This window comes from Oreochromis niloticus, linkage group LG1 (assembly GCF_001858045.2).
Source record: "Oreochromis niloticus isolate F11D_XX linkage group LG1, O_niloticus_UMD_NMBU, whole genome shotgun sequence".
NCBI classification, from domain to species: domain Eukaryota; kingdom Metazoa; phylum Chordata; class Actinopteri; order Cichliformes; family Cichlidae; genus Oreochromis; species Oreochromis niloticus.
This window is the reverse complement of record NC_031965.2, coordinates 28,923,919-28,951,345: the sequence shown is the minus strand read 5'-3', so window position 1 is coordinate 28,951,345 and position 27,427 is coordinate 28,923,919. Positions and strand designations below refer to the sequence as shown.

Sequence of the window (27,427 nt, the reverse complement as noted above, 5' to 3'; positions counted from 1 at the left end):
GTCAGGTGGCAGCATTATCGATTCTCCGCTCCACAAGAAGTTTAAGAGATGACAGACATTAATCACAGCGCTCTTTATGGAGACCAAGAGTAACTCAGACAGTCACAGTTTATATACACTCAAAACAAAGCAAACAAACATAAAAACAAGAAAGACATGAACTCAATAAACTACAATTATGATATTTGTAATAGAAAGTACTAAAATGATAATTATGTGGCCCACAGAAGAGGGGTGATTACTGTCTTTCAATCCCCAATGCAGCCAAAAGTGTGTCTGTGGGCAAATACAGTGGGTTTCTTTTTATAAGACTTATGAGCATATGAGATATTCTAAAACCACATATGATCATTTTCCACAGCTGCATAATTTTAGTCTGTGAAAAATGTAACATAAAATCCTTGGTTTACTGACATATGCACCGGATCTATGGTGGAATTTAAATGTAAGAAAGAGCAAATAAATAGCATAACACAAAAAAATCACACAAAACTAAAACTAATTCGTTATTCTGACTGCACAATGTTCATATGTAAAACTAGAACGTCTGACAAAATCAAAGACAAACATAGGGTACATCCTTGGTAAAAAATATCGTGTACTGCATAATATATAAGTTCTAATAAATTAGAGATTAGATTAGGTTAAATTTCTGGAACTATGTAACTTCATTCTTTTCATCAATTGTCTTTTTAATTCTGTCTAGGGAAGGGACATTTCATGTTTTCTCCGGGACAGTTGTAATGAGCCTGTCAGCACTGTAAAGAAACATCTGCCTCCTCTGCTCGGAAACTGTGTGTTATCGCTCACTTCAACTTCAAAGACCACTGTGGATAATTAGGCCACTCACAAGGCTCTGTGTTTAGTCATCCGTCACATTAAACAATGGACAGAGAGCTCAGAAAATACCAATGACTTTTCCCCATCAGCTCTGGGCTGTGACATGAATAATTGCATCCCGGTTAATAAAGACACTTTGTTAAGTGCATTATGGAAGACAGGGCAGGGCTCTACATAGAAGAGACTGCGCTGTTATTGCAAACATTTTTTACATAGTCTCCATGCCAACTGCTGCTAGAGACAGTAATCATAGAAACACTTTCTTCTGACATGCCATATTTGCACTTGCACAAAGAAACTCAACATAACCTTTCCAATTAGCATTTGCAGGCTTTGAGTGGGCACTTACCACATTCTCCTTATTCAAATACAAAGGAAAGTCCTTGGATATGATTGCAGCATATTGCAGAAGAACTTTGTTTATAGTCTGCAGGGATTGAGAGAGAGAGACAGTTTTCTAATTAATGACTGCTGCTCTACTTGCATTGCTGTATGTCCAGAAGTCACTGAAAAACCCTAAACAGTTAAAGCCTCATAACTAGATCATATTAAACACAATAAATATACCAAAGAGTCTGCTTGGATCAATGGGAAGCTATTTAACAGTGAGTTATTACTCCCAGCAATAGTATTCAGGGTTCACTAGGGGGGGCCTTTCGAAAGAGCCTGACCTTCGCAAAGCGGCACATGAAGTGAGCCAGAGCCTGTGGGTTTGGGCATTCCAGCTTCTTGATAATCTCAAAACTCTGGTTTAGCTGAGTGAACACATCCACCACAGAACAGGAAAAGAGGGCATGCTCTGAGGTTTGCTGGAACTGTTGAGAGATGGACATGTTCAGACAAGGAAACATGGAAACGAAAGAGAAAGAAAAAATGTCAGACCTTAAGACCTTTAGGCACCTTCATAATTGCCTGACATTTGTATCTTAAAAAGACAGATAATTAAAAATGTATTTACTGAGTAAAGGTACTTAGTACTGATGATGTATACTAATGACTGGGGATGCACTAATAACATGCCACATAACTATCTGAAATGCTTTCAAGAGACCATATCAATTTCTGTGGTTATTCAGTATACACATGAACTACAATCAATACATTTTAGGTGATTACGATATTTCATGAATTTAAAATTTATCTCCTTCCACCGAATAATGAGTAAAGTGCCAAAATAAAGTACACTTTACACTTCATTGAATGTGGACAAAGGAGTATGGATGTTGATGGGGAGTAGGAGGCATAGAGCTTAAATGGCCTGCATCCAAAAATACTGGAACCTACAGTTTCTACATATTCTCTAACATAGTGTTTCTGTTAAAAATATCTCAGTCATAGACACCATGAGTAGATAACAGAGGAATACGCTTCTGACTTCAAAAAGCTTGTAAAAAATCACAGAAGACACTGAAATACTGTTATTAAAGGCTGTGCATAAACTGAGCTTGACATTTAAAACCTGGGAATCTACTCTTTTTAAGTTATCCACTTGGGCAGGTTTAAATAAAAAACACTTTCACTATGCAGTTTGAAATATCAGAAAATGTTAACTTTAGCAAACAATATACTGTGATGTTGATAGTAGCAGTTGTAGGTGTTTATCTGGTTAAATGCATGAGATGAAATATATATCTTTTTACTCTGATAAACATTAACAAACAAGCGTACAGACCTCAGTATACTGCAGTTGTTTTCTGAAGCTTTTTCCCATTTCCTTTCATTATTGTCTAAGATCATTCAGTGCCTTTCTTTGCCCTGAAAATCATGTTTTGTTTCCTGTTCATATCAATTTTTAATTGAAATTTTATTAATATTCCAATCATGTCTTAGAGCGAGGGCTGTTTGGACTGTGTGAAATTCCTTTTATCCTCCCATATCCTACTCAGGAGGTAAGTTCAGTCTAAACAGGCCGTCCTTGTGAATAAACATGGAAGTGGCTTTGGTGAGTTAATATAAAAGTTATATATTAAGAACTAATTCACTGCTGTACTCACTCCATCTTTCTTGTCCCTTTCCAGCGCTCCATTGAGGAAATCCATAGCAACATCTTCATTTTCATCAAGCCACTGAATGACAAATGGCTCAAACCACCTAAAACAAAAAAGCCTTTTTTCATTAAAGGATCAAACTGTAGTTTGGGGTTTCTTTGTATTATACAGAAGTTATTCAGACACAGAGGGCAAGGGATTTTCATATATAAATATGGGGAAATCAATTGAAAATGATTGTAGTGCACTCAAAAGTTGGCAGATTTTGTTCGTGGTATTGACCAAGGTTGTCATTCACGAAGGTTTTGAAATCAAATTTCAGTTTGTGGACAGATTAGACTGCGAGGTTCAGACAGAGGACAGAGGAGGACAGGCCGGAACAAATGAGTCTGGTAAAGAAGTACATTTGTTAGCGGAATAATAATGCTGTTCTGTCTGTTTCACTTTGCCATTTCCGTGTTTAATATTGTGCCTGAGTCTGTCCTCAGAGCAGCGGATGTTCCCCCAAAATTGCAGTGTACTCTGGCTAAGGGCATCTGCCACATGAAGTAAAGCCAATAAATAAGGTGGGTGGGGTGACAGAGAAAGGGAAGACAGACAGGGAGATGGAAGAGAAAGACTCGTGTAGGTGTGTGTGTGAGTGTGTGTGTGTGTTTGTATGTATGATGTGTATGCCTCTAGAAGAATCAATCTTGCTGTTGATGGTGTTTGAGTGACAGTTGTGCAGACAGGGAGGGTAAGTCATTATTCTGATAAACCGGCTGCATGAGACAGGGCAGCGCGTTTCTTGCATCCAGCACATGTTTCTATATCGCAGCTCTCCATGTTTTTCTTCACACGATTATGCGTGTTACGTGTACACAATAGAAAACGGTAATACACAAAAAGCAGAACAAAACATTTTTTGAAATTCTAAAATACTTCTAAGTGCTTTAAATTCTTTCTCCTTATCAAACCAGTATTCTTGCTTAACCAGAAACGGCTGCATGTATAACAATGGTTTTAAATTATATTTAAAATTTTAAAGTTTCAAAGATAAACTGTTCAAGTGAAATATCTTCTGTGACAATACAGCTGAAGGTGAGTGATATTTACCCATTTAATTTTAACACTGAAAACTTCTTATCTAATACAGCTTTGTAATGCCTAATGGCAGATATGACTACCACATGATATAATTTGGACAAAACAAATAAATTAAGCTCTATTGACAAAAGTATTGGTCTTCACCTCTTAATCTTTGAATTCAGGCGTGTTTAGTCCCACTGCCTCAGGTATATAAATTCAAGCACTTAGCCATGCAAATATTTGCAAAAATAGTGGTTTGTTCTAAAGAGCTCAGTGAATATGAGCATTACTCTGTAATGCAGATTAAAACATGTAATAGCATGCCATTGCTGCAACAAGTAATTTTGTAAAAGAGATACTGCTAGAGATTACATATTGAACTTAAAGTGGTATTATTACAAACTGGTAGCACTCAGGAACCACAGCAACTTAACAAAGTGGCAGACCACATGAAGTTGCAAAGGGGGGTTACTGAATACTGAGGTGCAGAGTGCAATCTCCAGCACTCATCCAAACCTTCTCTGGCATTAGCAACAGTACAAAAACTGTGCTCTGGGAGCTTCATGGTCTGGGTTCCATGTCCGAACTGCTCCTGTAGGTGTGATGTCATCCCCACTCATGCTATTTTAACTTCACTCTAATTTAAATGTTTTAACTTGGCTTTTTAGTTTTAATCCTTCACTAGCACTACCATTGAAGACCAGCGCTCTGATACAAAATCACCTTCCACCTAACTTGATGCAGATTTCCTGCAGTGAATCTGTGTTGATGCACAGAAGCTGTTCTGTTATTTATTTGATCCTCATTTATATAATTGGGAATTATTACAGCTGAATCAACAGCTCTCTAAACCGTTTTGACAAAAGCTGATTATGACTTTCATTTATTACTAAACTGCTAAATTAGCCTGTATTAGTTTTATCTTTGCCATAATTTTAACTAACAGTTCATGCACAAACTTTTGCTCATATAGTAACACACGTGTTTGTGCATGTAGATGTGTGGAAAACACTCACAGAGAATATTCAGGTGGAACATCCTTGAAGGCCGGCAGGTCACGGACATACTCATTATGGAACCATTTGACTTTGAAGTGAAGATTCATGTATTCAGTGCTTTTGCATAGGCGGTGCTTTTCATGCTCTGTAATGCAGATTAAAACATGAGGCACACATGTTAGCAAGTGCAGTATTCACTGAAAGTCATTAATAATGACACACTGAAAACTAAGTTGTAAAATGAATGAGTCTTATAGGTAGAAGGACCTGGACTGACCGGAGAGGATGCTATAAATTAGTGGTAAGTGTATTGAATGCATTCTGTTCTTCTTTCAACATCTTCACAAGAACCACAAGAGCCGGCAGACACTCACATACTCTTATATAAATAAGCAAATATCCCCATAAACATGAAAAACACCTGCGCAACAGTGCTTGCTTTTAGTCTGACATCTTAACAGCCTCGATTATGTATAGCCTTGAGCTATCAAAGAACAAGGAAATAAAATGCGTCTGCGAATGTGTCCAGCTCTCACCAGAGACAGAAAGCTTTTGAATGACTGCAAACAAACTAGAGCTAAAATGAATTAGACTTTCATGTCAGCTGACAAGTCTGCTGAGTCATTTAGTCCAGCTCACCGTGGGCATTTGAGAACAATTAAACACTTTCATGGGATCCCCTTTAGAAGAGACGGATGGTAATGGTGCAAAAGAAGGGGTTAGGACAGAATAGATGAAAGAAAAGAAAGGAAATGAGTAAAAAGAAACTGTAAGAGAAATGTCAGACAAAAGAGAAGGGACCACTGGAGAAAGACCAATAAGAAGTAAAGCATTTTGCGACTGCAGTGATGGGCACAGATGAGATTATGGCTCTCAGAAGAAGAAGAAAACTGCAAAAGTGAGAGGCCCATATGGTGGAGGGAAAATCTAACACAACACAGAGGACCACTAGAGTGTGTTGTAACAAAGAAATTGGATACAGGAAACTGTTTCAACACAGTTTCAACACAGATAAGATAGCATATAGGTCAAGGAGACCATCCTTCACTGACAAGACAAACACATTTTCAGTACAGGTCTACTGTACATGTCTACAGCCACACAAGCAGCTCAAATCATGGAAAAGCTTTCATTTGGTGTGACACAAGCTGCCAGTCTGCTGCTTGTCACTCATTATTGGACTTCCAGCTGTCCTAATCAATAACCACCCAAACAAAATAGAATACTAATGGAATTACATTTCATTATATAATGTCATTCTACCGTGTGAGAAAAGTGTTTACTAAAAGCTTTTCTGCACAGTTGGATGAGTGATGTTTTAATAGTAATGGGTAATACTGATAGTGAAAGTTAATACTTTGCTTCCTTCACAATTCTATAGCTGTGTGAAACATTGAACATCTGTAATGCAGTAATGTATTTTCTCTTATCCCATTATAATTCCAATTATGCCATTATTGTTTTATAAAGGTTCTTTAGATAGCCTGCAGAAGGGCAAGGGAGAATGGCTGAGGTTTTGAGGTGTTAAAATGAGGACATCACTTGTATTTTTATTGCACAGATTATAGTAAGGTTGATTATGGTAAAGCGGAAACTGCATCCAGGACAGAAATAACTATCTACTGCTGCTAACACAGCATTGTCCCTTTGCAGAAATATGCAGAAATTTGTCCAATTTGTGTTTGTACTTAAACACTTTAAGTGTGTGTGTCCCCTTATTAGAACAGGGATTGGTGCCAGTGTGTTGCCTGAGGTTTCCATATATGTGTATATATCAATGCACTCCTACGTATTTTAGCATCAAGCTGGATGTTTAAGAGCTTTAAAAAAAAATGTGACTTTTTCGGTCAATTACAACAATTATACTGACAGGAATGCTGTTTTCTGTGAAACTGGTAATTATGAGAGTGACCCAGTAATGACGTGATCCAGCTGTACAGTTGTGATTTTAGTTAAATACTAACATTACAATATTGGCTAAACAGTGCAAACATTGACAAGCCTTAAATTTAGACTGTAATGTTGAGCATTCTGTAGCAGTAGTGGCAGGGAGCTAACCCTTGCTAATTAGCACAAAACACATAGAGCCCTTCTAATTACCGTCGTGTGCCACCTTTTCTACTGTCCTCTGTCCTCTTGCCTGTGACCTAGAGACTGATCTTACCACACCACAACAGAACGTCTTAGTTCCTATCTCTAAGGAGAAGTGAGGACAGAACAGGTTTGATGAAGGAGAGTGAAGATGCACAGGTGTATGCTCTGCAGAAGCGTTTTTACCAATCAAGATGTGACACACGCTTTTCCACATTATGAACACCGTTATGCTCATTTGACAGAGATCTTGACACAGATATGTATGCCATAGCAAAACAATGGACATTTGGTGCAGCTTTGACACACATCAAATTTAATTAGCATTGATTAAAACAGGGGGAGGCGAGTTCTGTTCAAAAATCCACAAACAGAAATGAAAAGAGGGCGCAGTACACAAGGAAAAAAAAATTTTTTTTCCTTTTATCTGTAAACAACATTATGACAATCCATGAAAAAGTTGTTGCAATGTTTCAAGCTCAAAGCGATGGACTAACAGACTGATGTTTCCTGGAGCTGTTGTTGCTATCTACTAGTGCACATTTGTTAGCATTATAGTCTTGCACTAAAGCATCCTGCAATCCCCTAGGAAATCCAATGCTTCTACTGAATAACGTGTTGGTCTTTTCATTGGTCTCTGTTAGCCAACCACTCCCTGTTATTTTGTATGGTGTTTTTTCATTTTTTGCACGACCCTTTCCTTCTCATTTTTCATGCACTTTTATCCAGTATGCAAATAGCCATACAATTCCTTTCTCGATGGCAGACACGATTTAGTGTAGCAGCTGCTTCAGTGTTTCACAGATGGAATGTGTTGCGTAGGCACTCTACATCTGATCATATGGTCATTTGATACACATTTGAGACGTACTGCAATGCCAAATGTATACCGTAATCCATTTCAACTAAACCATAAAAACATTTGTCTATTTCTGGACACAAGATAAGAGGTCTTAATAAGGCTGAAAAAGTGGGGAATATAAAGAAACACAATAGTTTAGCAGAAAGAAAGAAGCCACCTATTCACACACATATTCAAATGCAGGAAAAGATATATACAAGCACACAACATCAAAGGCATGTTTAAATCGAACGCATTGCACCGTGCCTGTCGTGGCTTAATCCTGATAAGAACCTCAGTGCTTAGTTTGATGAATAGTGCCATGCTTGCCATGCTTGCTATACTTCCTTATAAGCTCAGAAAAAAATATTTACATATGTGCAATTAACACATGTGTGTGCCTCAAGATGCATTCAAACACAGTACACAATATAGTGAGTGCTGTACTTGAGTCAGTTGTCAGCTGTTACCGCAGCTCGTTTTATACCTGATTTAATAAGTGTGGCTCCGCTTTAACAAAGACATAGGCAGGCTGTCATGTACATTAAATATCTATGTGAATGCATGTGTTATAGTAGTTCTACTGAAGCATTAACATAATAATTGGATGGCACACTATTGTTTCAACGCATCTTACTGAAAGGTTACATAATGTTGATATTCCCAGAGAAAATGTCTTCAAAGCAAAGACCTGGGTTACATTTTTATGAAGTGTGAAGACAAATGTAACAACAGATAGATCAGTGCCATAGAGAAAGACATTGAGAAAGGTCACAGTCAACTGATTTTCTCCACTCCACAAAGCAGTCTGTGGTTGAAAATGCATACATTAGACTTATCTGTGAATATTCTCAAAAGGGGCTACAGTACTGGTCGGTTTAATGTGATTTGTAGATTACTGGTATGAAAAACCACAATGATGTCAGGAAATGATTTCTTTTCCTGACATGTCACTCATTTCATCAGCACCTAACCTTCAAGGCTAAAGTGGTTTTCATTGTTGAAACTGCCATGTAAGTTCTCACCTGGATTCACTGATTCAGTCATTGTCAGAGAAGGAGCAGCTGGTTTAAACACCGAATACTGGGTCTACATTGTTTTATTAGGGAGGGCCTACGGTTGTAATATCTGAATAGCTATGGCAGTGCCACTTTAATAATTGAGCTGGCACTGCAAGGCTGCTTACACACACAGCAGAACAGACACATATACATACACCATCACAGTTTGTCAACCTTTCTGCCCTCAGCTCTGCTTGCATACACCTTTGCTGTCACATACTCACAGTCACCTACAATCATCACCTAAAGGAAGCAGATGGAGGTCAATTGGAAGACAGAAAAGTAGAGGTCAGCAGGTGTTTTGTTCAGTGCTGCCAGTGGGCTTCTTCATTACTGTATGTACAGAAGCATCAATGACTTAGTTAGAGAAAGCGGTAACAATTTTTATTTTTTGATAGCAGAATGTTCTAGCTATAAACTTGCTGAGGGAAATTAATCGACTCTAACAAGACTTCATGCTTGAAACAACATGAAAGGAATCCAGTAGTCTTCGACCCTGTTATGTACGCTCCGTTTCGTTTTGTCTGTTACATTTCTGTGTTGATAATTTATCTGATTTTAGGCCTTTTCTAACTGAAGGTTATTCCAGCTTTAGAGGAGAGCTCATGAATTTGATCCTGATGTTTTCTGGCCTAATCGTAGCATTTGAGTAAAGATCAGGGATACCAAAAGAAGCATCATAAGGACAGATCCTTTAAGTATTGTGAAATAGCATGAAGGGTAAGCACTATTGTGTTACACTGGTACTACTGGCTATTAAAGCAGATTTAATCCTTAAACTCATTCTGGATACAAATTACTGTAACTAACAGTGGTTAAAAGAGGGCTATACTCTTGTCTTTAAAAGCGCCTCAGTCATAAAGACACATCATCTTATATCATCTTTCTAGAAAATGCAACACAAAGGGGGAGAATAATTCTTTTCAAACTTGGACTAAAAGTCATTTTTCTTACCAGTGTGAATTTTCTTTTTGAACAGAGGAAAGAACCAGAGGTAAATAAGACTGCAGGGAACATTAAAAAAAATACTGCAATAAAACATACAGAAGCTGCCTGACTTCACAATGAGTCATCTGAAAATGGTTTTAAATTTTTTATAGCTGAGAATTCCATTTTAAAATCTTGAAGGCGACAGACATAGCTTGCCTTTTAAAACAGGCAGAGCCTTCTTAAAAAATGTAATTACAGGAAGTAGAAATTCAACATGATTAATTTATAATTCACTTACAAATTTCACCTGGAAGACAGTAATTATATTGTAAGGCGAGGTGTTGGAGCTCTTTGTCAGATCTGTCATTTTGCAAAGTAAGTTGATTCAAATTTATAGTTATGCTGATATGATTATTTATGCAAATCCAGCTTCACAAGGCCTTGTGGTGTCACTGCACTGACATATTAAAAATTATATAAGTATTTAATTGTACCATGAATGTTCATGCTTCAGTGTGAGCTATATGCTTAAGTACACTTGATCATAAATACTGTGGCGATAATGTGGTGCTAATGTCTTTTGTTTCTGTTCCAGCTCTTCATGAATGATGCAAAACTTTGCAGAGGGCCACAGCAATAAAGTAGCTGTATGCAAATGAGGTAACACAAGGTAAAGTGACAGCCCGATGAGATCAGAAAGCCTTATGATTGCATCAGTTTTTTCCACTAATGTTAAGGACACTTCACCTAAGACATTTTTCACTACATTGTTGAAGTTAATGGTAAACAATGCCAGTGAATGAAACTCAGTAAGGCACTGAGGTGCTCTATAAATGAGACCTAAAGTTGTTTTTAGTACTGGTGGATGTTCTCCATTACAACCTGTATGGAGACCTTCACTCTTCAGCTGATTGGCCTGGCAGGCGTCTATGTGTTTTCACAGTCCAAAACACAGAAGCAGGTGCTAGTCCCAATTAGGATGCATTAGGAAAAAACAGTCCACACACTTCCATTAGAAGCAACTTTTGACTCTGCATGACTAAGCTCCCTCAGCAACCTTCCCAAGTGTCCTCTTTCCACAGTCTCATTCACAAAGCAGATCTACACCAGTGCTTTCTCACATTTATTAACAAAAGTATTAAGTGAGCTTGAGTGTGGTCTCATTGTCTCATCTAGCTTTTCAATCATGCTGTAAATATGCATGTAAATGTGTGTAGTATATCATTTTGTGCACTCATACACTGTTGTATGTGTATTTGGATGTGTGTCATTTTCCCCTGCTGGTGGTAAACAGTGTGGGCTGTCCTGAGGGAGGAGTAGGCTCAAGGTCCCTGGCGAGGATGTCATCTTGTGTGACGCAGCCCACAGGGACAGACAAACTCACAAGAGACTGCCTCACTCTCTGCCTCATTATTTAATACAGTGGATATTATGAAGTGTAGCGATTTACCCCAGCTTTTGCATTGTACAATTACCATTCAGCGACTATATCTGTAAGAGTGCAAGGTTAGACGGATGTGCTCAAGACAAAAGCCCAGAGGAGCAAAATGGCAGCCAAAGGCAGTGTACTTTTCCCTGTGACATAATTCCTTCATCTTGGCTTCTGACCCAGTTCAGTCAAAGGGCCTCCATAGCTTTATCACAGGGGTCTACTGACACAGCTCTGCTAAAACACAAGAGTCCACAGAGACACCAACCCATGTTGATGAGACTCAAACAGAAATATAATGAACTGAGACACAGCCAAACCTGAGGTGAACTAATGTTAAGGCTCCACTCTGGTTCAGGATAATGAATCACCACTGCAAAATGTAGTGCAGCATTTGTGGTCACATGTTAAATCTATATCTTTGTGGATATTAAGTACAGATTTATTTTATCCATTTTATTAAAACAAATACAATAACACTGGATATTATACAGCAGCTCCTTAAGAGAGGAAATATAAAACATTATTATTGAACTGGACTGACAGAAGGCATTACATTTAATGGAGGCTTTATTAAGCATTTATGAGATCTCCATGTATGAAAAAGCTGCTCTTCAGTGCTTTATAAAGTCAATGAATATAAAAAGACATAAGCTGTCAGATGATGTACTAAGAGATCTGAACTGAGGTTCCAGTCTTATGCCAAAAAAACTGAAATGAACATTTTAAAAAACATCAGGCACGCCTCAGCCCTGTAAACACCACCTTGTTATAGAAACCAAAACCGCACTGTACATTAACTGAAGTTCAATTTAACTCTTTTATGGAGCGAAGCTGTTCCAACAGGCTGAAGGTGGGTTAATGGGCTGCAGAGGCACTAGATCTTCAATGGCATGCCCTGGGAACCACCGTCATTAAACAGCTATACAGTGCATATAAAATGTGTGCCTTAAACTTCATCACAGTCTGAAAGTCTAGAAATAAATCTGTTGTTGCTGTAATGAAGCACTATTTTTATTCTCTTCCTTATTTGCTTCTGTTTATCTTCAGCGACCAGTCTGCATGTTCCCTGTTGGGTTTTTTAAGGTTTTTTAAGAAATCAACAAACTACACAACAACATGGCAAATTATAATAATGATTGATATGCTTCTAAAAGCTCAGTTTCCAAATACACAGCGCAATTTTACAAGTTTATTAGTAGGTTATCAGGGATTGCGGGAATACCTTCAGCTATAGTCACAGTCATTCACACTCTGATATGCTCCCACATCTTTTCTCTGTCTCTTATTTTATCCACTCTGTTTTTGTCTTCCCTCCTACCTCTCTGAAGCGCCCTCTCCCTCTCCTCTCACACATTCAGAGATTCTCACAGTGATGCTAAAATTAGCAGCATCCGTTTCTGCACCAGCACTGGCACCAAGGGCCTCCAAGCAGGAAGCAGAGGATGCATCAAAGACTTCATTAAGTAATGTGCATGCACATCTGTGCACAGAGTCACAAAGACACAAATATTCTCTTTATATTCTCATTCATTCCTTCTTACTTACTTGCACAACTGAGCGCGTGAACAAATGTGCGAAAGTGCCTGCACATTTGTCTGCACACATGCATGCACGTACGCACGCATGCGCACACAAGGACACACTCACACACACACACGCATACAGACACAGATAGATAGACCAATGAAGCAGGATATTCCGGCCCACCTCCTTCAGGGTGTCTCTGTCATCCACCCTGCCAGTTTTATGGGCCTTCTTATATAAACAGGTTACTCTGATATACTTCCATTTGTCTGAATGAGACAGCTGAGCAGAAACCTGAATTGGCTCAAAATATCACCTCTTCTCTACCACCTCATCGAAACACGGACATGCAGGAACAGTGCACGTGTTCATACACACATGTATGCAGCTTGAAATAGACCTACAGTACCAATTTGGACACTTGTCTACAGTTTCTGCTATTACACATGCAACTTTCAAATAACACTGTAGGTGGTTGTGGGACGTAGCAAAATGTAAAAAACTTCCTGAATAGTATTCTTATACAATGAATGTGAAACTTTAAGAGGACTTTTCTTACCATGCCATACCATGGAATGTGAGCAATCAATTGCTGATGTTCACTTTGATATTTAACATTTTAGTCATGACTGTGAAACAGAGTGATGGAGCAGAAAGGTGATTTAAGGGACTTAACATGTGGCATGGCTGTTGGCGCCAGATGGGCTGGTTTGAGTATTTCAGAAACTGCTGATCTATTGCGAGTTTTCTTGCATAATCACCTTTAGGGTTTGCAGAGAATTGTTTAAAAAAGAGAAAATGCCTTGTTGATACCAAAGATAAAAGAAAAATGGCTAGACTGCTTTGAGCTGATAGGAACACTGCAATAACTCAGATAACCACTCGTTACAACCAAGCTTTGCATAAGAACATTTCTGAATATGATGCATGAAACCTTAAACAGGATGGACACCAGACTACATTGGGTGCTACAAAAAAAAAAGAAAGAAATTGAGCCTACAAATCACACAGGCTGATCAAAATAGGAAACTGGAACTGAAACTGGAAAAATGCTGCCTGGTGTGCTTATTGATTGCTGCTGCAACATTGAGATGGTAGGGTAACAATTTGGTGTAAAGAATGTGAAAGCATGGATCCATCCTGCCAGGTATCAACAGTTCAGACTGCTGCTGGTTGGTGTAATGGTGTCTGGAACATTTTTTTGGTACGCTTTGGACCCCAGAGTACCCGTTGCACACAAAGTATAAACATTGTAGCCTGAGTATTGTTGCTGACCATTTCCATCCATTTATGACCACAGTGGCTAGACTGTAGCTATTGTTACTGATCATTATCAGTAACAATAGCTATTGCTATTAAAGGTCCCTAAAAAGCCTCCAGTTGATCCAAAATGTTACTATCAAGGACTAGAAAGATAGACCGTATTTCTCCCATATTAGCTTCTCTTCATTAGCTCCCTGTTAAACCCAGAACTGAATTTTAAATTCTTCTACTCGCACACAAAGTCTTGCAAATAAGTCAAAATATGTATGGGAATAATTACGCCCCATTATCCCTTAAAGACCTCATAATATCATACTATGGCAAAACAGCACTTCACTCTCAGACTGCAGGCTTACTTGTGGTTTCTAGAGTTTCTAATAGTACAGTGGGAGGCGGTTCTTCCAGACACCAGGACCCTCTCCTGTGGAACAGCACCCAGTTTGGATTCAGGAGACAGACATCTCATCTATCTTTAATATGAGGCATAAGGCTTTCTTTTTTGATAAAGCTTACAGCAGGCTGGATCAGGTGACCCTAAAACATTCCCTAGGTATACTGCTATAGGCTCAAACTGTTGCAAGACTTCGCGTGATGCACTGAGAACTTTGTGAGTTTTCACTCACCACATGTTTATATATCACTGCAGCATGTCATGAAATCATTGTCTACACTGTGTGTGAATGAAGGCCAAAAGGGGGGTCCAAAGTGACACCAGCAAGATGTTCCTAATATAGTGACCAGTGAATATATTTAATTTTAGAACAAGACCGTACATATGGCCTTCCTAGACCTGGAAAAGGCTTTCGACAGGGTACCCCATGACCTCATATGGCACTCCCTAAGATCGCATGGTGTCCCTGAGGCATACATCAAATGGATACAGCTCCTCTACGACAACGCCACCAGTTCAGTCCGATGTGCCGCTGGACTATCACCTCCCTTCCCAGTTAGTGTTGGGGTCCACCAAGGGTCAGCTCTGTCACCCCTCCTCTTCATTCTATGTATGGATACCATCACGGCCGACCTCCAGCTACCTCATCCATGGTCACTCCTCTTTGCCGATGACGTATTCCTCGCCAGCAAAGACAGAGAAGAGACCCAAACAACGACGCAACTCTGGAAGACCCGGCTCGATGAATATGGCATGCGGCTCAATACGAAAAAGACCGAATACCTGGAAGGAGGCCCCCAAACTGATGGCACCATCATAATTGACAACGAAGAGCTGAAGAAGACAAAAGAGTTCCACTACTTGGGCTCAGTCATCAGCTACGATGGAAATATAACCTCCGATGTCCGAGCACGAATAAATGCAGCCTGGTTAAAATGGCGACAGGTCACTGGTGTCCTTTGCGACAGAAGAATGCCAGATCGACTCAAGGGAAAAATCTACAAAGCGGTGGTCCGCCCAGTAGCCCTGTATGGTTCCGCATGTTGGCCCGCATTGACCACACGTGAACAGGCCCTAAACACCATGGAGATGCGCATGCTCCGATGGAGCCTGGGAATTACAAGACGGGACCGTGTTACGAACAAAGACATACGGAAGCGACTAGGTGTCGCCCCAATTAAGGAAAAGATGCTCGAGTCCCGCCTGAGGTGGTATGGACATGTGATTCGAAGCGATGAGAACTCTGTAGCAAAAACGGCAATGATGATCGACCCAGAAGGATGCTGGCCCCGAGGCAGACCGAAGAAACGGTGGATGGACAAAATAAAGGAGGACATTAAGACCATCAACGCATCACCTGAGGACGCCTTGGACAGAACCAAATGGAGAAACCTTTGCCGAAGAGCGGACCCTGCACCAGCGGGAACAACGCCAGGATGAAGAAGAAGAAGAAGAAGAATATATTTAATTTTATTATTCCCAAGAAAATGTCTGGTGAGTTTACATGCAAACCCTTTAAAGATGTAGCTTAAAAGTTAAAAAACTTTCCAAGTTTTGTACTGTTTTACAATCAGTAAAGTAGTAAAGCATCTCGCATGATTTTGGGTGTGCGTGCTTCTGCTACACCATTATGTGGTTTATGAGCTGTCAAATGCTCCCTCATTTAACTACTAACCTCGCTCCACCAATCCAAACCCAGAGCTCCAACTACCAGCAGATCCAACAAAAAAGTGAGCAATAATTCATACAAAGTGCTCCTTTGAGGAACATGACAGTCATTTCCTCCTCCTGGCATGTGTCGCTGTGGGCATGCAGTGATGTAATGACAAGAAGAGGCACGAGGAGGCAAAGCAGGGGAAAAGGGTTCAGGCTCAAGGAGCGAGAAAGAGGGTATGTGTGACTGAGTGCATCCATGATTCTTGTCTCTTTTTGTAACACTGACTCCCTTGGGCAAATCGTGCACGTACACACAAACACACATGCTGCCCAAACCTGCTGTGACAGCAGTCAGTAACACCCCAGGTGGTCACATGCCCAGCTGCCCTGACTCAGATACCCACACATACAAACACAAAGCCCCAACTGCTCTCACTGTCTCTGTTGCATTATTGATTTGCTTAAATACATATATTACCAAGGAAGTGCAAACACACGAGATGTTTTTATATAATGTAGAATTTTATTGACTCTCTTAAAGTTAGTGGTTTAATATCTAAGAAGAACTAATATAATAATTATACATTATTTTGACCTTTAATGTACACTAATGAAAATGATTTTTTCTTATCTTTGGCATGTTTAAAGTATATACGCTGTTTATTGTTACAGTTTTAAATTTTCTTAAGTTAAGTATTGCAGAACTAAATCCTGCACAAGTAACAGTACAACATGCCACCAAGCTGGATTGTGGGAAAAATATTCAAATTGAATGTACCTCAAGTACAAACAGATAAACAGGTTCAAAAGTTCTGCCTTGCCAAATGATGAAACAAAGGTCATGGAAGAATAACTTTCAAACTGTTTTCCTACTTCAGGGCAAGGAAGTAACAACATCCTATATAAGACAGAGGGTGAAGGAAGTCTGAGGCTATACAAGTATATAAGTATGTGATGCTTTCATAAGTATCATAAATATCACGTACTTATGAAAGCATAAGTATGTGATAGAGGCTACTCAGCATTTACTGACACCTGTCACAGTATATTAAATATAAAATGGACATTGACATGGATTCGGTAGCCTTACCTGATAAAAAGAAAAATAACAACTACAACCATCTCAATACAACACATATAGAATATACAGTATATGCTGTGTGTGTGTGTGTGTGTGTGTGTGTGTGTGTGTGAGAAACACTGCAGTTTGCAGTGTCTTCACCATGACACCTGGTTGCTATAGCAACCAAAGAAGGCTTAGTACAGAGGAAGCAGCAGGTATATGCTGAGTAGATGAGAATAAATTGTCAATAAGCTCTTTGGTGCTCCTGAGCTTTGCGTCTTCAGCACAGTCTGAAGAGCATTTCTAGTGTTTAAACCTCAATCACATCACCCAGCCTGCTTGCCTTCATCAAAGTAACAAATATGCCTTCTGTCATATTTAATTCAGCAAAGATGTGGCTCAGATGTTCAGCTTGGACCAGACAAAATATGCATGGTTAAAAAAAACAAAAACACTGCAACATCAATGTAAATGATAAATCAGGGTTGCAGTCGATAAAGAGAATCTCATAATATTTAATATGAGGTGCAAACCATTTGATATCATTTTCTAAATGCTGCTGGAAATTTTATCTTCTCTGCACAAATCAAGTATGCATAAATCAAATAAATCAAATACGATAAGCTGTGTCCTACATAGTCACAAACAATCATTTTGTTCATAGAAATAATGACTTGAATGACATGAAGTGATTAGATAAGTGAGATGAATTTGGTAAACTTGAGAATAGCATCTGTTGGGAGCGGGTGATTTCTGTGTAAAAAAAAAAAAAGCTCAAAAAGATTCATTGCTTTTCAGAGACGTGACTTTGGCAAACTTTATCTAAGTGAAACTTCAGAGCAAAAACCCACAAAAACTCAGAATCAAGGGTGACACCCTGCTGAGTCCTTATGTGCAAACACACTGACACGAAACCATCTTAACACTTGTTCACAACCCCACTCTTCATTAACGCCTTTCTGTATTCCGCCTCCCACCGTATATCCTGTGGGGATTGATCCAGAAGCCACCAACCTCAAAAACCAGCCTCCAGGTGACATTTACTGCCTTTTGGGAGGAGAGCTGGAAAACGCGTGGGCAGGGATTAAAGTCAAAACCCACATAAAACAGGGAACATCTGTTTTCGTACCGGTAGAATATATCAGAGATTTAAGACCTGATCACTGCAACTCTCTGCTTGCTGTCTGGAAAAAAAAAGACTTAACTTGTATTGCAATCCGCAATTACAGAATTACAAAATTTACTTTTTTATACCTTTACAGTGCGTGTCAGTCTGGTGGTCCTTTTTCAATACCTTCCAGTTTATTGTGTAATATAATAAGTTAAATACAGTGTTTATTTGGCCAAAACAAGGACATACTGTAAAAAATAGAGTTGCAGAATTACTTGAGTTTTAATATTGATCATGATTTTGGATTCCCAGAAATGAACATGATTGTGCAATATTGAACATGCATGCTAGAGAGCAAAGCAAAAGCAAATCAACCTCTCTCTTAATCTCTACCTGACAACAAGACTGAATGAGGGTGCTGCAAGCTGTTCCTTGTAGCACACAGCTTGAGGTTTCCTGGACTAGTCATTGCGAGCAAGCAACACTACATTATATAGACAGACATACAACAATAATCAAATATTTGGCACAGCAGATGGTAAAGTTCGTCCATCCGTGTTTGGAAATAGTTTGGATATATTTAGGGCAATTGTTTTTAACCAAGAAGTCATCATACGCGGAGAGTGCTGAAAGGATAACTAAGTTATTCTATTGCCTGAAAGAACACCACAAACTGCAGTACGATGAATGCATGCAGACCAAGAAAAACAACGCAGTGGTTGCTAATGTCAATCATCCAACATCAACTCTGACACCCACGAAAGCCAGAATCTACAGCACGTCAGCATCCAGTTCACCAAGATGTACTGAAATTAACAACACAGTCTTATTAGCTAAAGATACATGTCCAGTAAACAAAATGAGTAACGAAGGGTTCAGGAAAATGGTCAACTTACTGGGCAAAAGATACGTTAACCCTTCATGTAACTATGCACATGTCACAGAGGAAACATAGTCAAATCTCACAGGTGTCCAGCACTTTTCTCTGAGTGCTGTTCACATCAATCATGCAAGTACAATGATGTGAAAGACTTTATTTTGCCTCTTGAGCATATGGGTCAAGTGAATAAACATTAGTAACAATGTAAAAGTGAAAAAAAGACCTTTTAATTTACCATTGTGTTTTTAATTTTTCTTCTGAGAAATGCACTAAAGTTAGGTGAATAAAGAGGACAAAAAAGCATACTTTTTTATTTATTAAAATTGGGAACTGTGGCAGCTTCTCGTGATCTGCATTTTGATTAAAATAATCATAATAATAATCATGTAGCCCTAGTAGAAAGAATGCATTAGAAAAAACTGCAGCACACACTTGCATGCTCTGTATCTTTAAATATTTTAAACTGTTTGACTTACAATCACCAAGATATAAGACATCCTTTTATCCCAAGGGAAACTTAATTTCTGAATTTAACCCATCTTAGAAGTAGTGGGTTGCCACTCTGCGGTGCCTAGGGACAAAAGCAGTGCCTTGGTCAAGGGCACAGTGAAAATACCAACCTCTTTAGGGCCAGTTTTTGGCAATTGCCAGCTAGATACCCTTACCAATGATGTGCCAAAGAGGATGAAGAAATATTCTGTCATTGCTCCTGTTCCTCATGAAAAGGTCTGGCACTATTGATCAATGTGCCTCACACATTGTTAAAAAAATGTGTGCCTCACACTGCAGTAACAGCTGATACTAATACCATAGACTGTAGGAGGACACTGATTCCTGCATAACCTGACTTTTTCAAAATCATTTTTAAACTAGAGATTCGGTTTCAGACACTGGTGAGCAGGTATGACTAATCGGGATACTGACGTTCCCTCCAAACAGGTCAATATTGTCCATGCAGCATTCACTTATGTTACAGCTAATATTGTATGTGCACACTTGTGTCAAGAGTTTCTGTGACGTAGAATTCAGTATTGAGAACAATGATCCTAAACCTGACATTAAGATGTCACTGATGCTCCGTGTAAGCAAATATAAACATTTTCATATTGATTTAAATGTTGGCCAGTTACTCCAATTTTACATGCTTAGGTTTTACATACCGCGGTCTGCGATAGGTCTACCTCGAGCAGAAAGTTGCTCATATTTACTCATGTGGCATTACAGCAGTAACATCACCAAATCATAATCTTGCCTAGGGCACTAAAAGTGGGCCTCGAACTTACTACTGCTTACTGAAATTTACCATTAGCCAGGGACTCTTACTCTAAATGTTGCAAACTGCAGTAACACTGGGGCATCATAAATACTTTTCTTTGGTTTTTTTAAGATGGTGACTGAATGACAGAGATAATTAAATAAAGAGACACAAAACCTGAGCATCCCACTTGTCTTTGATTGTGCAGTTGATCAATGGCTTATCTTGATTAAAAGAAGTTCCAGTTTCACTATGGTGATCAATAGAATGAAAGAAAGCAAGCATAATCTAGATAGGCAGTAGCGCTGACCACAGCCAGGCACAGGTGATAAACAGTGAGACACCAACCGATAAACAGCACTTACATAGACAGGCATAAAACACAGTAACACTCGGAACTTTTCACTACAGAAAGCAACACAAAGGTCAGTTATTGTTCTTCAACAAGACTCAGTCAGTTCATATCATTTGTCTTAATCTTCCACTCAGTCACTTATATACGCATGCCCTCATGCAAAATTATCTGATGAGCACTGACCTTCCATTGCATACTTCATATCCAGGGCAAAGAGACTCCACATGATTTCAGCGCTGATCTTGCCCGCATTCAGCTCCTGTGGAAACCTGGTGGAATTCAAACGGATTTCAATCAGACTCATTTCCGTGCAATGACACGCTCGAGTGGATGGTCTGATGGCTCGGTCCATCCCAGGTCTCTAACGAATGACTTAACAGTTGTGGTAGAAGACATCTCATAATCTAATAATCCCCCGCTATTTCCAAACCTAGTTGAATTGGGGCGGAATTGAGTTGTATGTGCGTGCCTTAAAGATGAGAAAAAGTGCAGGAGGAAATGACAAAGTGAAAGAGAGAGAATGAAGGTGGCAACGCATTTGGGAAGTAATCTTCTATTTTGAATGCCTATAGATTTTCAGTCAAAGCTTGAACGTGAGATGTCAATGGTTTAATTATCCGTATCTTCAGACAGTGAAAGGAGGACATTTATAGATGACGGAGCCTTGGTTTGAGAAAGGTCAATTTATCTGGAAATGTTTTACTTTTGCTCGAGGCCGCCTTGTTTCTAACAACAAACTCATTTGTCCGACAATTTCTATTGGAGCAGTAATCATCTGCTCAGCTGGGACACTCCTGCAGAGAAGCAATGCTGAAGTGCACTTACTCACATACACAAAAACTCTGCTGTTCTCCTTTTCCCAACCTCAGGTCTTTTTATTGAGGTAAGGAGCCAAGTCCAAAAGGCTGATTCATTGCACCCGACGAAGAAGAAAAGTGAAGAAAACAATTGCACTTTCATCTCTATCGCTCTTAGAATCTTTGTTTCCATCTCAGTTATTCCTCAGCCTTGTCATGCAACCAGATGGTGTACTGTAGGTAGGCCAGATAATGAAAACCATTTGTGGTGAAGATGAGCATAATATGTTCTGCCACAGTCTTACTTCTATTTGGTGAAATAAATGGTTTATGCATGAGGTGTTTCTGGGGATATTGCTATGCTTATGCTTTTAAAAACAACTGCAGCATCCACGTTATCCCCCAATCATAAAATATATTCTTTTAAATTAGTTTAAAGGCGTGAAATTTTCAAGGCTAGTTTCATCATGTAAATATTCTCAACACAGTGCGACAGACTAACATTTTTCTCCCTATGGCTGCAGCGGCTCCTATTTAAAGGCAACAAGTCCCCTCCTGGATTTATCATGAAAAAGCATCTGAGTTGCTGTCACTCTGGAAGTTGACCAGGGGAATGTGGAGGCATTAGGCATGAATATTGCAAATCTATCATTAGACAGTGTAGGAGAGAAAGCTCAGGGCATAAACAGAGTCTTAATAAGCATCGTAAATCAGCAAGAAGAAGGAGAAAACAAAAAGTGGGAGGCATTTGAGCAGATATGTATGAGCGAGGCAGAAAGAGGGAAATATATTTAATCTTATTTTCTTTAAAGGCAAATGACACTCTGTTTCCTTTAGGTCATGAAATTTCTTTATTTTATAAAGTACAGTACTGTAGTACTGTGTAGTTTTGAGTCATTCTGCATTTCTTCAGCGTGTCAAGAAAAAACATATTTGCCCCTTTCTGATTTCTTTTTCTTCTATATATTATTATATAAATAATAATAAAATACATGTAATATATTATATTAAATTGCTTATTTTTATACAAAGACAACCTGAGCAATTAAAATATTTATCAATAAATTAACTGACATTAACCTTTTTTTTTGTTTGGAGAGCTAAGTACTTTCTCTAGCCACAACCAGGGATAACTACATCCAGTAGCATGTTACAGTTAGAATCATAAAATATAAGGCTCACCAAATGACCTAACGAATCGAGAAAACACTTTAATAGAACCTGTTTGAAAAAATGGGGGGGGTCTCAAAAAGTAACAGATCATGCCACAACCTAAAGAAACAGCTCATGAGGTTTATGTTTCTAATAGAAAAACTTTGGTCATGACATGCATTTTTCAGGATATCCCTTTATAGCTTCAGGCAATTTCAAAAACAGGACAAAGTAGCGTGTTACGGTTAGAATCATAAAATATAAGGCTCACCAGAGTATATGCAAGGAGATGAAAATGCATATATTGTCGAGTAAAGAGATACATACTGGTTAATGACAGGGGTGTAAGCCGTCCGGTCCTCATCAATCACAGAGACCATCAGAGTGATGAGTTTTGGCCAGAAGTCCAGGTTCTTTATCGATGGACCCTGTTCCTCCCTGGGAAGGTCTTGCTTCCGGCTCTAAAAGAAAAATTGAAAGTTAAGGTGGAGGCTGAAGCATTTTTATAATAAAATTTCAATAAGACAAAACACAAAAAAACAGTTTTTACTTTATAATGACCTAATGTTCTATTTATATGTTCTCTTTTCAGCATCAGCAGTGAACAGCTTTGATAATGAATGGGAACCTGAACCTAACACGACTAGTATATGCTCTTTTTCTCAAAAAAAAAAAAAAAAAAATAAAAAATAAATCTGTTTCATTGCTGTTCTCCTAATATAAAGTGAAGTTTTGCTGCTAGGCAACAAAAAAGATGGCTGTGAGACATGCAGTGTATTTGTCTTAAATCCAAACAAAGACACGGTAAATTAAGGTGTTTTTCTGATTGTAAATGAGTTTTAAATTTTACAGTGGGTAATGGCATGAGAGTTGTTAGATGAAGAGTGGCAGGCATCCCAAGTGCTCAGCAGGGTAACCAAATCCTTTTACTCTGTGCTCATGTTATGCAAAAAATAATGATGATAATAATAATAATATTAATAATAATAAATAAATAAGTCTGCTCTGTGTTCAGCATGAAATCAGACTGCACTGGCTTATCCCATGATAGGTAGATTATTAACTGAGCTAATTATAATAAACACACATTTCGGAGTTTTTTCTGGCTTCACTGCACACAGTGACATTATTGCACTGTATCTCAGACAGCATGTCTCCACACTGAGTTTCTTCCACCCACAGGTTTCTGGGAGCTGGAGGATAAAATTACAATGGCTATAACCATAAGTAACAAGGTGTGTTGGTAAATCAAGGACAACAACCTTTCAGTTTCAATATCTAATGTGTGTCCATGCAAATGTGAGTCAAAGTCCACTGCATAAATCTCTCGCTATACTGTGGAGAAAGGTGTTGAATCCAAACCTCTCACTGACTCTGCCATCTGTTCACACCACACTGCGTGCGACCACACTGATCTCTAGTCACCAAGTAATTGTCCCTGTCGTGCCCTTTATCATAAACAGGTTTCATAGAAAACCAGCAAGAAAACAGCAAAACACTCCTGAGTTTCCAAATTGACAAAAACGTACAAACACTGAGAGAACTGCATCGTACACACAAATGATTAAACACCCACACACAACAATGACAATGAAAAATCTAACCCAGTACTGTGGATATGCACTCCCAATAGGAAGCCATACACATTCCAACAACTTGCATGCAACTTTATGAATAAAGCAAAAATGTCTTTCTGATGGAAAGAAAATTTTGTTAAAAAATGAAAATGTTCAGATTAGTCGTTGAATAATTTAGGTTGAATTATTTAACAATCTTCCACATATTGACTTTGGGGTGCAGCACAAAAAGGAGTGCTCTGGAAACAGAAATGTGATGAGTCCATAAATCCTCAATACAGTCCGCCCTACAATAATAAACTTGTTTCTAATAATGAATTTTCTTCTTTTAAATATTTAGTGATATAAGTCACATGGTGTTGGTATGTCCCACTGACACTGCATTTGGGAAGAATCGCACTAAGACTAGACTATTACTTCTTCAATGAAAGCTTCTGTTGCATTGATCATATCCATCCATCCATATAGTGACACATCTGTCATGGCAACAGTGTGATTGGTCTCAGTCCCATTTCTTCACATATGTATGGTTGCACGGGACCCCTTGGTATCACATTTTAGTACGCTGAGTACCCTTATGAGTCATTTTTCAGTATACAAGGTTAATGTTGTGAATATGTTTATTTTAACCCAGACCACTATTTTTTCCAAATCTAAAAAATATATTTTGTTTACTAAGCCTAGCGGGTGAAACGAGTGAAATCAAAAGCAACGAGTTTAAAATGAAACAAATTGCAGCTTTGTGGTCTGATGATTGGTGTTGTTATTTATGCCACTCCATCCGTCTACTTTTACAATTTTGAAAACAATTATTAGAAACAACAGTTTCACCTTCATAATGGCCATCCAAATAATGTCTACAGGTGCACATAATACATCATATTTTTTTAAACAACTGCAATCTTTCAATAACCAATTATGAACATAATAATTGGTTATATTTATGATAAACATAAATATAACCAAAGATTTACTAATGATTAACCAATCAGTAAGAAAAAATGCATAAACATTCATCAGAATCACGCTGTTTTGGTTGATCTATTAATGATGTTACTGAACTGAGCACATGCTGTTCTGTGTTCATTTGTACAAAGAATCCATTTACACCACGATCTATATAAGCTGGCTATGAATGAGAAGTGAAACTAGGCTGGTCAGTGTGATCAGAAATTAGGACAAGCAATGACAATGGCAGATGCACTTGTTAAATCAATCATTAAGTCAAATTTATTTAAATAAAAAATCAATTTCTGAGTATTGTTCAAAGCTACTTTAAACAGACCTCCAATCCTTACAGGCCTCTAATCTGTACTTTGGTAGAATAGCGATGCTCACTTCAAAGAGAAAGGCGAAGGTTTAATGTGAGAGGCCTGAACCATTGGGGAGACATGCCACTATGTATTGGAAGGTAAATTTCTGTTAAATTGGAAACATGAATAATAAAACACATGTCTCTGCAGGTAGTGAGTCAGCTATGCAAAGCCTATCTGTGTGTGTGCAAAAGTATATGCATATACGAAGGACACTGAAGGTTGTGTCATCCCTGCTAAATCTGATGCGGTATGGAGCAAGCTAAAATATTGTGTGTACTCCCTTTGTTTATTGGTATTCACTTCAAGTAGGTACAAAAATCCACTGCAACAAATCCATTGTAAAAAGTGATTAAGAAATTTCTGTCTTTTTTTTTTTTTTTTTTTTTACTACGCACCCATGGGTTTGACTCTCAGTTTCAGTAGGAAGTCAATATGACAGTGAGCTAAGAGTCCAGTGCAGTTTCTCTACTTCTGCTGCACAGGGTAGTGGGAGCATAGGAGAAATATTGATAGCCGTGTATAACTCCTCTAGGGGGTAGCCAGTGGTTTATGTTTATTGTTTAGCTTCTGCAATTCCCATGCAGAAGAAATAAGCATTAGCATACCACTGGCTCCTCATCAATTCTCGCAATGTGACACAAATTACAGAGCCTCTGATTGAAGGATGTTCCCAGAGAATGTGATCAAATTCCCAAGAGAATGAGCTGCGGGTGAAACTGAAACTGCTGCCACGCATTTTAAGGCACCGTGAGAAATGGCTGTATGTTTAATGTGTTGGTGAAAAAATACATTTAAAGACACCGATTCTGAAAACGAAAAGCATCTTTTTCTTAAATATCCCCTTGTGTATTGTTGGCAAATACGTGATAATGAAGGTAATGTAGCTACCTATCAAATCACTTTGAGAGGCTTGCTAGATAAGTGGCGGAGTGCTCTAGCTTCTCTTTTGTTCCTGTTGCACACATACATTGAATCCTTTCCTACCCATACAACACCAAACAGCTTCTGTTCATTTGTCTTCTTGTGCATTAGCATTTGCATTTGCATTGGCATATGCACGCGTGCGTACATATGTGCATTATTTAAGATCCATGTGCATGTTACCAGATATTTCTAGTGTGTGCACCATCACTGCTCTTCCACATTCCTCCATAGTGGATAAACCTTTTCTGTGATTTCTTTGCCCTCCCTCCAATTCCCCTTCATCTTGCTTTTCAAAATCCTCCCTTTACTGCCAGGATTTAAGAAACAGTTAAGCTAGATTCCCTCAGCCCCTCCTCCCCCGAGTCATTTTACATCCAGGCAGAAGCAGAAAGCTTTGTTGTCGTGTTATGCAAGATTCCTCGTTGTGGCTGGGATATTTCTCTGCTTGCCTGGCCACTGTGTCAGCTCTAGTGTCACCACACTCAGTCACTGTTAGCAGCTGGAGAATTGGGGTCTGAGATGTGTTCTATCTGCTGGGCCAAAGGCTACCTGGTGTATGTGAACATAATTTATAATCACAGTGAGGTTTACTTTGGGGTGAAGTGCATGCCTTTTTTTCTCTGCCACCGAAGAAACATTGATAGAGAGGCTGTCTACTGTGAAACTGGTGGACGAAGACGTAATTAGCACCAAGTGTCTATCTCACCGGTTTGGTAATTGCTTACAACCCCTAAGGCTGTTTAAACAAAGGAAACTTATTATTCAACTTTTGAGCAGATTGCACCCTATTACGACCTAAAAAGACATTATCTTCTGTGATGTAAAGGCCATTCTCCCTGGGAAGTAAACCGTAAAATAATCAGCGGAGCTGCCTGTTGACTGATTATTTACTCAGGCGAGGCCAAAGCACAAGT

The 27,427-nt window shown here is 38.8% G+C and overlaps 1 protein-coding gene across 5 annotated transcripts in view; it reads right to left on the bottom strand.

Annotated features, from left to right (window-relative positions):
* The window catches only part of unc13c (unc-13 homolog C (C. elegans)), a 105,340-nt gene that overhangs the window by 21,504 nt on the left and 56,409 nt on the right, over positions 1 to 27,427 (bottom strand). For all 5 annotated transcript variants that reach the window (XM_019358000.2, XM_019358018.2, XM_019358013.2 and 2 more), the window contains 6 exons: positions 23,024 to 23,157; positions 20,931 to 21,016; positions 4,913 to 5,039; positions 2,835 to 2,931; positions 1,512 to 1,655; positions 1,190 to 1,267 (listed from right to left, as the gene is read on the bottom strand). In XM_019358000.2, coding sequence (XP_019213545.1) covers positions 1,190 to 1,267; positions 1,512 to 1,655; positions 2,835 to 2,931; positions 4,913 to 5,039; positions 20,931 to 21,016; positions 23,024 to 23,157 — 666 coding nt within the window. The remainder of the gene's footprint in view (positions 1 to 1,189; positions 1,268 to 1,511; positions 1,656 to 2,834; positions 2,932 to 4,912; positions 5,040 to 20,930; positions 21,017 to 23,023; positions 23,158 to 27,427) is intronic.